The sequence below is a fragment of the Pipistrellus kuhlii genome, unplaced genomic scaffold, assembly GCF_014108245.1.
Source record: "Pipistrellus kuhlii isolate mPipKuh1 unplaced genomic scaffold, mPipKuh1.p scaffold_m20_p_2, whole genome shotgun sequence".
Classification (NCBI taxonomy): Eukaryota; Metazoa; Chordata; class Mammalia; order Chiroptera; family Vespertilionidae; genus Pipistrellus; species Pipistrellus kuhlii.
The window spans coordinates 184,413,701-184,426,982 of NW_023425515.1; the positions used below are offsets into that span (position 1 = coordinate 184,413,701).

Below are 13,282 nucleotides of genomic sequence, written 5' to 3' on the forward strand. Positions count from 1 at the left end.
GTTATGTACAGTACATAAGTGATAAGTGTTATTGGTGTATATATTTACTGCACAATACTATTTACTGTCATTTTAAAGCAGGGGTGGGGAATGGCCAGCCTGCGGGCTCTATATGACAGCAAAATCATTTGGTCTGGCCCTGCCAAGGCGTTAGGGGTGAGTAAATTAAATATTTGACCAAATAAACAGGCTAATTTTTAAGTTGATAATTTTGTATGGTCTCCGAATGATGTTATAAATATCCAAATGGCCCCTGAAAGAAAAAAGATTCCCCACCTGTTTCAGAGTGTACTCTTTCTACTTAGAAAAAGAAGTTTGTTGTAAAACAGTATTCCATCAGCAGCCTCACACACATTTATTTACTGCTCCTCTAAAGAACTATATATATTAATTTCAGAAAGGAAGGGAGAGGGAGAGAGAGAGACATAGAAACATCAGTGATGAGAGAAAATCTTCAATTGGCTGCCTCCCGCACGCCCTCCTCCCTGGGGTGGGGGGAAAATCAAGCCCACAACCCAGCATGTGCCCTGACTGAGAATCGAACTGTGACACTGGCTGGGCTGTCCACTGTCTCTTGATTGCATTATTTTCTCTTGTGCTTGATTTAAACTCATGTTTTGTTCGTCATGACCCCTAAGTGTACAGAATCCATTCATTGCTAATGTTGCCAATAAGGGCCGTGTTGAGTGAGTGACTTGGAAACAAAAATAAAAGTGAATAAGAGCCACAAAGGTGGAAAATCAGTTCAGTTATTGCTGGTGAGTCAGGCTTGTCTCATTCTACCATAGCTGCGATCTTGAAGAACAAGAACGAAGTGATAGTAGGTTTTAAAAGATCTGCTTCATTGAAGGCAGTGAGACTAATTTTGAGGAAACTCTGTATCAGACATGGAGAAAGGGGATGGATTGAAGACCAGACACAGAAGCATCTCCCTCCTGGCACCATAACAATGTTGGCCAAAGCAAAAAGTTCGTTTGCATTCAAAAATTTTTTTTATTGAATTTATTGTGGGACATTGGTTACAACATTTACATAGATTTCAGGTATACAATTCTATAATATATCATCTGTATTTTGCATTGTATGTTCACCACCCAAAGTCAAGTCTCCTTCTGTCACCATTTATGGCCCCTTTACCATCTTCTATCTCCCCCGAACCCCATTGTTTACATGTTTAAAGAAAAGGCTGGACTACACCAGGAAGTTGAATTTACTGCTAGCTCTGGATGGTTTAAATGACTCAAGAATCACTATTCATTACATAATGTGGAGGTGAGTGCTGAAATGAAGGCAGCTGAATTGGAAATTCTAGATAAGGTGATTATGGAGGAAAATTACTTGTCAGAGTAAATATTCAATATGAATTAAACCTTTCTGTAATGGAAACGGATGCTTAACGGGACTTTCATCTGTAAGGAGGTCAAATCATTGCTGGGTTTCAAGGCTTGTAAGGACAGGATCACAGTCTTGCTTAGGGGCAATACTGCATGCTGCAAATTAAAAGCCTTTGTGATTGGCACAGTGAAAATCTCTGGGCCTTCAAGCATATCAACAAGCACACACTCTTTAGTGTACTGTAGGAGCAATAAGACATGGATGGCCCAGCTCCTCTTCTAAGATGTCCTCCTGACTTGCTCTGCCTAGCAATATGGAGAAGTACTTTGGAGAAGAGCACATCATTTAATACTGATAATGCTCTTGGACATCCTCCTCGTATTGGTGATCTTCATCCCAATATCAAAGTAGTGTTTCTTCCTTCAGACACCATCTCTTTGATCAAACCAATGGATCAAGAAGTTAGAGCAGCTTTTAAGGCCTACTACATGAGGAGGACCTTTGCCCACGCTATTGCTGACACTGAGGAGGACACTGATGCAGTTCTGGAAGGATTATAAACATCTATGACTGCATCCAGGACCTTGCTTGGGCTTGGGGATGATGTCACAGGAGTACCTGAATGGCATCTGACAGAATACATTTAGGAGGTTTGTCTGTGACTTGAAATGATTTCCTGAGGATGAGGAAGTTGCAAAAATCTAAAAGTTTAAAAAGCAGCCCTAGCAGGTTTGGCTCAGTGGATAGAGTGTTGGCTTGTGGACTGAAAGGTCCTGGGTTCGATTCTGGTCAAGAGCATGTATCTCAGTTGCAAGTCCCTCCCTGGCCTGGTCCTGGTTGGGGCGCATGCAGGAGGCAACCAATTGATGTGTTTGTCACATCGATGTTTCTGTCTTTTCCTCTCTCTTCCACTCACTCTCTAAAAAAAAAAGGAAAATTTTCCCCATTTGAAGATTAAAAATATAAAAAGTAAAATAAATTTAAAAAATAGAAAAATGCTTACAGAATAACGATATAAAGAAAGTATTTTTATATAACTGTACAATGTATTTGTTTTAAGCTAAGTTTTATCAAAAGAGTCAAGTCTTGGCTGGTGTGGTTTGGCTGGGCGTTGTCCCATGCACCAAAAGGTTGTTGGTTTCAGTTATAGTCAGGGCATATGCGTGGGTTTCGGGCTCGATTCCCAGTGGGGAGTGTGTAAGAAGCAGGAGGCAGCTGGTCTCTTCTCACATAGATGTTTTTCTCTTTCTCCCTCTCCCTTCTACTCTCTTTCTCTCTCTCTCTTCCTCTCTCTCAAAATCAATAAAAATTATTTGAAAAATAAAAAGGAAGAACACAGTTGAAGGTAACATGCTACCTGTTAAGCTGTATTACAAGGCTATAGGAACAAATTGATGGTCACCAAATAAAACTATTTTTATTAAGTCAAAAGTTTCAAAAAGTTTTAAAGCTTATGAAGTAAAAATGTTACATTAAACTAAGGTTTATTATTGAAAAGTGATATTTAAAAAAAATAAGTTTAGTGTACCCTAAATGCCCAGAGTTTATAAAGTCTGCAGTAGTATCCAATAATGTCCTAGGTCTTCACACTCACTCACCTCTTCTCACTGCCTCTCCCAAGCAACTCCCAGTCCTGCAAGCTCCATTCATGGTAAGAGCCCTACACAGGCATACCACCTTAAAAAACATAGTAAAATGTATTTTTACTGTACCTTTCCCATGTGTAGTTATGTTTAGATACACAAATACTTAACTATTGTATATTAAGATTGTAATAAAATGCACGCTATTCAGATTTGTAGTCTAAAAGCAATAGTTTATTCCATATAGCCTAGACATGTAGGCTATTCCATCTGAGTTTGTGTAAGTTTGTATGCCATCTAAGTAAGTGTTCACGTAATGATGAAATCGCCTAATGGCACATTTCCCCCTGTCATTAGGTGGCACATGACTTTTTATACTACATTTTTATTTATTTACTTAAAAATATGTTCTTACTGATTTTAGGGAGAGAGAGAAAAAAATAGAAACATTGATGAGAGAGAAATACCGATTGGCGGCCTTCTGCATCCCCTCCCCCGACTGGGGATCAAACCCACAACCCAGGCCTGTGCCCTGACCTGGAATTGAACCGGCCACTTCTAGGTGCATGGGGTGGTGCTCAGCCAACTGAGCCACAGTGGCCAGGGCTATTAAATTTTTAGATGCTAGAGCTCTATTGTCATACATTGTGAGAAGAGACTATAACATACAACATGGTGAAAATTTATTCATAGTTATTGTAGAAGTTAGCGTATAAATATGTGATTGAAATATGAGGGAAAATTTCTGTTATTTTTGTCATTGATTCAGCTGCTTTTGGTACCTTATTTGACCTTTACAGTAGAACGATAAATTTCACTTAGATGTCTTAATATTAGCAGTCATTTATTATACCCCAATGTTCATAAAATACTGGGGTATATACCTTAAGGTATATAAGGTTATATACCTTAAATAAATTCTTTAAACTGTACATCAACTTCCAAAGTAGGTACTATTATTTTAGTAGGTTCACTTATTTTATAGGTGAAGAAACATGTTGCTTAGAAAGGTTAGATGTAACTCCCCCAGAAATTGCACAGGTAGTAAGTGGAAGAACTGGAATTCTAAAATCAAATTTGTACTCTAGATTGGTGATATGAAGAAACACTCTTTGGAGTTTAGTGTTTTCTAGAACTGTTATAATAAGCCTCTTAACAGTGCAAAATTGATCTGTTTCAGTTTAAGTCTGACCTTGAAGGTGAAGTATTTTAAGTTTTTTGAAATGTAGGTGTTGGCTGGAATTATTGGTTCAAGTTTATAGATAAAAGGACTTGCTTGAGGTGTATTGGATTCAACTTGAGCTCTTGGACTGTAATGGTGTTACTAGTTCAGCTTGTCATAGTTGCTGTACCCATTTCAGACAGACGTGTCATGAGGTGGGTGCTTAGCTGCTTAAATCTGAAACTAAAGAAAAGGAAAAAAGGGTTTGAAAAAGGTAGATAAGGAGTTTTAATTTTTTCTAATGGTTTTAGCTACACTGATGAGCCTTGTTGGATGGGCCTGAGTGTAAGATTCTAAGGATGAAGTGAAGGAGAACTAATTACATGACTGAGTTGAGGCCCAGATGGAATGGCTACAGTGGGATGACAGTAGAGAAGGCTGTTCTTGCTACATTGATTTTTGAATTTTACTAAACATAGGTTAAAGGAATGCAACCCATCATACATACTAGTTTGATCTTTTTTCAGGTAGCACATTAATGAATAATTATATATCATTTTTCAAATGAACAGTAGTTCTCTATCACTGTGAATGAAAAGCTCTGATTTTTTTCATGATCTCATTTGATGATCCTTTTCCCATTAATTTAACATAAGTACATTTATGAAATTCTCTGCTGCCCATATGGGCAGCACTGTGCTTCTGGTCTGTTTACCTAGATTTGCTCTGTTCTAGGAATTGATATTGGCAGTGGAAATTCTAATCCTGGCATCAGGAGGTCCTGTGAGAGAGCATGGCTTTCTTAGGGTAGCATACCATTTAGAGGCAGAGATCAGAACTATCTTAATAATTGTTTTAAGATATTTTATGCCTTTTCCACTTTATTGACATTTTTGCTAATGGTGCAGAATCAGTGGTGGGTCAAACTGCTGGTACCTTAGCAAGAATCAAGTACCAAAAAAAAACACACACACACACCAGTTTCACTTAAATATCTTTCAAATAGTAAAAATTACCAATCTCCTTGATAGTTGGCATGGTGGGAACAAGTATTTTCAGTAACCTGACTTTTGGCATGTGGCAGTTGGGTGAATTAATTTAGCTAAAGGCACTAGTTGGTCAGATGTAAATAAGAAAAGCAGTTTCCTCTTTTGAACACTTTTCCGTGTAAACTACTTTGAGGAGAAAACTGTTAAGTTAGCCGAAACCGGTTTGGCTCAATGGATAGAGCGTTGGCTTGGGGACTGAAGGGTCCCGGGTTCAATTCCGGTCAAGGGCATGTACCTTGGTTGCGGGCACATCCCCAGTAGGGGGTGTGCAAGAGGCAGCTGATCGATGACTCTCTTTCATCGATGTTTCTAGCTCTCTCTCTCTCCCTTCCTCTCTGTACAAAATCAATAAAATATATTAAAAAAAATAGAAAAGAAAACTGTTAATTTAATCTGAGAAGCTGCTCACCTTGGGGAGAACAGTTAAATCAGAATTAAGTTTCATAACAGAAATTCTGTGCATAAATTCACTGAAGTGGCAAAAATCAATCATGATCTTTTAGAATTTTGTCAGATATGCGACAGATTGCATTTTTGTGTTTTTTGTTATTCAGATGTAGGAAATCTTTGTATATTCTGCATACTATCCCAGACATGATTTGCAAATATTTCCTCCCATTCTGAGTTTTTTTTTCACTTTCTTGATGCTATGGTGTCCTTAGATGCACAAAAGTTTTTAATTGTTGAAGTATGCTGTTGCTTTTGATGGCATATCTAATAATCCCTTGCCAAATTTGAGGTTATGCAGATTTATCCTAGTTTACTACCAAAATTTTACAGTTTTAGCCTCTACCTTTAGGCCTTATCCATTGAGTTAATTTTTATAAGACATATCCCTAATGGGTCAGAGCTGAAAATATTAAAAGTATTATAGCTATTTCCAAAGCAACTGTATTTAAAATACTGTTTCTTTTGAGAAGTCATGTATAGTGTCTTTGTGAAATAGGGTATAGTTTTGAAATTCTGTCCTTACTTTTATGTTACATAATTTCCTTTTTCGTTATCAAAAACTTCATTGAAAGGAGAAAATGGAGAAGGCATAAATTGACTGACATTACTATATTGCCCTAAAGCTTAAAGAAGACATACTGCAGAAAAATATATTTTTCATTCATTTGTTTTTATCTCCTGACATTAGTTGCCTGTGTCTTCTTTAAAGCAGTAGGCGAAATGGGTTTGTACTTTCACTTTCCCTTTCACGGAGGCAATGATAACTCGAGGCTGTCACTTTAAGAATATTGCTTATGCTGAGCGTTGGCATAATAGCTTTTCTTGTAGTGGAGCGGGGCAAAGTTTAGGACATTCAGCTGGGAGTTGTAAATGGAGCATAAGTGTTCCAGCGAGTTGGAGGAAGATTACTCTGGACTTTCACTACTTGCTTTCTCACTTGTCAAAATCTACGTTTCGAGGAGTTACTGACTGTGAGTCAAACCCAAGGTCAGTTATGATTGCCATCGCTCCAAAACTCTCCTCAGGAGAGTTTATCATTCATAAAATTTCAGTAAACATTTGTGCTTTAAAAAAAAAAAAATTGGTCCTTTCTTTCCTTCATGGTATAACTAGGAAACATTCAGATCCTTATGTAATCTCCCCAGAGATCCTGGGTTTCTCTGATGAAATTTAGTTGCTGAATTTTTTAGTCAGTCTAATTGACATTTAATGTGTAGCATATATAGTGAGTACTTTAATAATCTACTTAAAGTCTATTGTACTTTCATTCTCTTTAAACTTCAAATTTTATTGAATTCTGAAAGTTGTCTTGTTAATTTTTTTAGAAAAAGTGTGTAGAATTAGAATTTTTTTGCATTCATATTTCTAGTTAGTTTTAATTCAGTTATTACATACTATCTAATCTTGTTAACAATTTTCCTTATATTTCCTAATGATATGTAATTCAGCAATTTGAACCAGAAGTGTCAAGTGGTTGTGCTATTGTATTTCAGTCATGAGGTTTTAGAAATAAAAATGTGTTTTGGAGCACAGCACATGCATATTACATTGCTCATTGATTGAATTCTAAGTGGTGCTGTGAGAAGCTATTTATTTGTTACCCTGAGCTCTAAGGGAAATAAGTGTCCAATGATGTATGCTTGAGATACAGAGGCTGGTGAGAGCTGGTAATAAGCTTAAGGGTTGGCAGAATTAGGAGGAAGTATGCTGTAGTCTAAGAACTCTACATGTGTATAAATTCTTTGAATTGACCTGTGTTTGGAGAAAATGCCTAGAAGTGCCTATTTCATATGACTTATGTGGATTTTTTAAGTAGAAAAGGTGATAACCAGCCAAGTTGCAAATGACTATAATATTATTTTAAAATTAGAATATAATTCACATATATAATTTACAGTATTCAATTGTATAATTCAGTTATTTTATCATACTTATGAAGATGTGCAGCCATAACCACTAAGATTAAAGGAGAAAATTGCTCTGTAATAGTGAGTAGTCATTTGCCATTGGGAAGATGATTCAACTTGGGCCAAAAATTTGGCTTTTCAGTTTTAGAGCCACACCCCATTGATTCTATTATGAGATGAAATACTATTTTAGTTTTGTCTTATAGATAGGGGCAACCATATTTTGATCAGTTGTTTTTTTTCCATATAGTATAAGTATTCTGCCCTTGTATACACTGATGTAATAGAAGAGCACGGTCTTTAGAATACAGGGAGACCTGGCCTGGTACTTAGCCTTGTTAACTTGGGTAACTTACTTCATCTTGCTGAACCTCATTTTACCAGAGTACTATAGAATGAGTCAGTAAAGATAACCTGGTTGGTTATGTTGTGGTACGCTTTAAATTCAGATCTTCTGACTTCTATTTTTAGTTTTCTTTTTATAGGACTTTTTTTTTGTTTTAAAATAATTATTTTTATCTAAATGTTCTTTCAAGAAACAGTTCATTTATCAGTCCCACACAATATTCTGTTGGTCGTTTTCAGAGAGTGAAGCAAATGAAATAAATGTTCTTTATCTGTTGCCAAGGAAAAAGAATGTTTGTTAACTGGATTATTGGCCAAATACATGATTGTCTCTTTAGAAATCTTACAATTAAATATTATTTGCCAATAAAGTAACTAATAGTAATCAGAAGCCCTAACCTTCCCTTTTGAGGACATAGTACTGATAACTTATTTGAGAACTTATTCTCACATAGAGAGCTTTCGCTAGAAAAAGCAGTAGCAGTTGGCTTTGCAGAAGAAAGAATAGCCTCATATTTTTTCATTATTTGTGTGACCACCATGCAGAACTATAATTCAAAGGAAGTTTTATTTCAGCCAAGGGTAATCTTATTTCTGAAATAGTTGACAAGGACTTGTATCCTGAAACTTGTTAGGCTTATGTTTCTGCAATGCAAACATATATATAGTTTGGATGAAGCAGTTTATTAATGACCTGCTTTAGCTTTGTTATTTCTCAATGTGGCATTTAAATCAGTTCTTCATACATGGGGGTGCATTGGCAGTGCATTGAATTGTTGTCTGAGGTGGCTAGTTTAAGAACTGTCGAGAGACTATTTAGGGTTATTAATTTTGAATGACTAAAGCATAGAATTTCATTTCATTTTTTTTCTTTAACCTCAGTAAACTTGCTGTTTAGATATAAAGAATTTCACGTTTAAAGATTCTTTCAGACTTCTGCAACTTGAGATCATTCATATAAAATTATCTGCAGCTGTCACTCTGTCTTTCAAACTTGTTTCATTGAATTAGAAAGGAACATAGTGTGAGAAGTATTAGTGTGAGTAGTATAAAATATTAGTTACAATGAAGGAAGGATTCTCTTATTTTTGGGTTTACTGTATTTACATAGTCATTCTTTTAAAAATACATTGAAATTAGTATGTAAATAATTAATATTTATTGCAGAAAAAGCACATAATATAGTTATGTAATCCTACCATCCAGAAATAATTGCTGTTAATCTTTTGTGCCAATCTTTGGGTTGTCATTCTTTAAAAAATATATATATTTTATTGATTTTTACAGAGAGGCAGAAAAGGGATAGAAAGTTAGAAACATCAATGAAAGAGAAACATCGATCAGCTGCCTCCTGCACACCCCCCACTGGGGATGTGCCCGCAACCAAGGTACATGCCCTTGACCGGAATTGAACCTGGGACCCTTCAGTCCTTAGGCCAATGCTCCATCCACTGAGCCAAACTGGTTAGGGTATGGTTGTCATTCTTAAAGAGTTAAAAAAAAAAATCACCTTACCAGATAGAAGAACCTATTACATTTTTCAAATTTCAGAGCTAAATAGAATGTCTTGACAACATGCTGACACAATTTAAACTAAACTATGATGGAGAGCTTCTTTTTAAAATGGTGGGTGGGTATGAGGGAAAATAGCAGCTAAAAGAGAAAAACAGGGACACAGTTGTATTCTCTATTCCTTAGCGAAAAGACTGGGCCTTTGTCAGCAATTTCCTGGTTGATGAATTAGTCTTATCTTTCTGAATATCCTGCTTACATTTCCTAGTCTCTTTCTAGGGAAAGGAAAGGTGGTAGATTTTCACCAGAGGCCTAAAGTTTGGAGGCTTGTTGTGTAATTGTATTTGTTTTGAGTTTCCATGGAATGCTTTATCATGGGAATCACTTTTGGAGAGGTTGATCTAATTACATTAGGATATTTGAAATTCTTTGTTTTCAGTTTCTGTGGAGAACTAAGTGTATGACCCCTTGGTGACAAAGGTTGGGTCATTGACAGCATTTGGTGGTGGTAATTTTCTCTTACTGCTAACATGTCCACTTTTGAGGTCTCTTACCCTTAACTCGCTCTGTAGAATCCCTAGAGGACCTGGGCAGCAGCCCCTGGAGGACCGGATCTTCGCACCCGCAGTCTCGGCGGTGTACAGCACGGTGAGTGATTCACAACTGGTCATATTGTGTGTCTGTTTCCCCACATGAGCCTTTGACACTACAGGCAATGCTTGTTTGATAGGCATATGATAGATTTTTTTGGCAAAAGGTTCAATAAAATCCCAAATAGAATTAGATGTATATAATTTAATGCAGTGAATAGACCTTTCCCCATCTTAGTAATTTAAGAAGTGATTAAACAAAAACGATTAAGCTAGATCGGCTCATATAATACATCTGTCTTTGTTAAAAAATATTTTTATTGATTTCAGAGAGGATGGGAGAGAGGGAGAGAGAGAGACAGAAACATCAGTGATGAGAGAGAATCATTGATTATCTGCCTCCTCTATTTCCTCTACTGGGGATTCAGTCAGCATGTCCTATTAGGGAATCAAGCCATGACCTCTTGGTTCATAGATCGTCTCTCTTCTTTTTTTTTTTTCTTCTTTCATAAATATTTGCCTTTGGCCTTATATTGTGATTTCTTTTAGGACACTGTGAGGTTTAATTTTCTTTTTGGGTATCTTTTCTTAAAATTACTTTTTTTTTTTTTTAACACATTTTTAAATTTTACTTTCCCCCCTCTCTACATGTAAAAATACAGAAAGTTTGGGAAAAAAACATGGGAAGGAGATTTAATTTATGTTAAATGATTGGTTCAGATTCATAAATTGAAGGGATTTAAAAGTAAGAGGATGAAGGTAATAGCATTAGATGCAGATTTCAGCTATCTAACAGTGAGCCTGAGAGAATTTGGGGGAGAATTGGGGAGGTAGACATATCTTTTAAATATTTTAGTTCATTGTACTGTTTATTTTTAGGAATATGACAGGGTGCTTTACAGAAACTCACAGTGTAGTGAGGAAGATGAGTAAATAAATAATTATAATCTTAAGGTTATATGATAAAGCAATGATTCTTAACCCTTTGGGCTATGAATTACTTTTAGAATTTGAAAATGGTTACAATGCTTTCTCCTCAAAAAAGAACATGTACAATTTTTTACAATATAATTTTAGAATTTCACAGATACCCATCAGGTTAAGAATAGGATTAGATATGTGAATGTGCTATTATATGGTAAAGGAAGAAGTCACTTTGCTGTGGAAGTGACACTAAGCGGGAAGGGACAGAACTCTATGCTTAACTCCTCACCTAAATAATGTTTACATATATTAATTTTTCTCAACAAAATCCCATTCCTCACCCTGTATTCATTTCTATAAATAGTACCACATTCTCTCTGTTGCTCAGTCCAAGATCCATGACATCATCCTTTGGTCTTCATTCTCTCACATCCCACACCCAAGATATCATATTCTACTTTCAAAATATAGATCACATCCATTACTCCTCTCTTTTACTGCTACCTCTGTAGAGCATGCCATTATCTTTTGCCTGTATTATTACAATAATTTCCTTAACTGGTCTCCTTGCTTCCACTTTACCACCACAAATACCCGCCCGCCCTAAACATAGTATACTCTTTCTATAGTAGCTACTTCCTTTTAAAGGGGAATTCAGATCTACTGCTCTTAAGTTTCCATTGGCTTCCTGTTACACCTAGATTAAAATCCAGAATCTTTACCATGGTCTACAATGCTCCACATACTTCTTGGATTTCTGTCTCTAACCTTTCTATATTCTAGCCACTCTGGCTTCCTCGCAGTTCTAAGACCACATTCGGCATGCTGCTATCTTTGGGACTTTGCACTGCTCTTTGTACTGGAAATGCTCTTTCTCTAGAAATCTGCAAGGCTCACTTCCTCACTTTTTAAGTTTCTACTTAAATGCTACTTTTCCAGAGAGCCCTAGTTAAAGTAGAATGTCCACTCATTTCCCATCCCTTTAGTCTGCCTCATTTTCATCAAGGCACTTATTACTACCCACTAATATATAGCTTATATATTTTCTTCCTATCATTTATAGCTCACACAAAGGTAAGCTTTATGAGGACTGAAGGTTTGGATTGCTCACCATGTTACCAACATCTAGAATAATGCTTGACATGCATTAAAAACTTAAGAAATACCCGACAAATGTTGAATGAATATTACATTCTAATAATAATGTACAACCAATTATTTGAGATGTTTCAAATAGCATAGATAAAGCTAATATTATAAAGTGAAAAAATTAGAATAAAATAGCTTATATAGAACTTTAAACACAGAAAAAAATAATACCAATAAGTCCTGGCAGAGTAGTGCAATTATTTGGAGAATCATCCCAATATGTCAAGGTTTCGGTTCCGTCCCTGGTCAGGGAAGATACAAGATTAACCAATGAATGTTTGAATGAATGGAGCATGAATTCTTCTCTCTGTCTGTCTGTCTCTCGCTTTCTCTCTCACAATTAATAAATACACAAAAATCCTGAAATATGATAGTCTTCATTTTTTGATCAGTTGTTTTCATTCTTAATAATTTTAGTATCTGCTGCACCTTTACAATGTTGTACACTTTAACTGAATGTAGGACAGTGGTTAACCAGGTGTTTTGACATTCTTAGTTCCCCTTTTTCTAAACCCCGAGATGATAAATTGACTAGAGGCCCAGTGTATGAAATTCGTGCATGGGTGAGGTCCCTAGGTCTGGCCGGCAATCATGGCCAATCAGGGTTGGGCTAATCGGGGCCTGCCAGCCTGAGGGAAGGACAAAAGGTGAGGGGCCCCAGGAAGTTGGCCACCGGCCCCAGGAGGGAGCCAGCCCTCGGCCCCCCTGGGAAAGGGACCCCTCTGCTGCCACCCACTCTTGGTTCCCTATCCTAGCCCGGGGCCCAGCCCTGATTGGGTGATCAGGGTCTGCTGGCCAGGGGGAGGGACCACAGGAGGTTGGCTAGCCAGGGGAGGTTGGCTGTGGGAGTGCACTGACTACCAGGGGGCAGCTCCTGCCTTGAGCATCTGCCTCCTGGTGGTCAGTGTGCATCATAGCAACCAGTCATTCTAGTCATTTGGTCGTATTGGTTGCTTAGGCTTTTATATATATAGATCGTTATTCCTCTAGTGTCATTTCTGTCATTCCATTAGTATCATTTCTGTGTCATAAAATAAAGGCTAACTCTCAATTCACCTCCTCCCTCCTCAGCATGTTGTGTCCATATGTTACTTTAATTGAATTGGTTAAATTATTTGAAAGGCAAACATACCTCCTGTCTAGTTGTAAAAAAGTATACAAGCAAGATTTTACTTATGTCTGAATTGTGGCTTTATGCCCTGTGTCAGCCATTTTAGGTAGGTTCTCTGCTGATACTCAAAGAAGTACAAAAGTAGGACTCTATAAAGCCTTCGTG

The 13,282-nt window shown here is 36.9% G+C and overlaps 1 protein-coding gene across 25 annotated transcripts in view; it reads left to right on the forward strand.

The window, feature by feature from the left end:
* EIF4G3 (eukaryotic translation initiation factor 4 gamma 3) overlaps nucleotides 1-13,282 on the forward strand; it is a 242,118-nt gene that overhangs the window by 45,753 nt on the left and 183,083 nt on the right. For 24 of the 25 annotated variants that reach the window (XM_045585085.1, XM_045585086.1, XM_036445754.2 and 21 more), the window contains one exon: nucleotides 9,916-9,991. Coding sequence is in view for 22 of the 25 variants with exons in the window: in XM_036445754.2 (XP_036301647.1) it covers nucleotides 9,916-9,991 (76 nt within the window). In the remaining 3 variants the exon portion in view is untranslated. Of the gene's footprint in view, nucleotides 1-6,420; nucleotides 6,567-9,915; nucleotides 9,992-13,282 lie in introns of those variants that run through there. The other variant, XM_045585079.1, reaches the window with a different exon arrangement.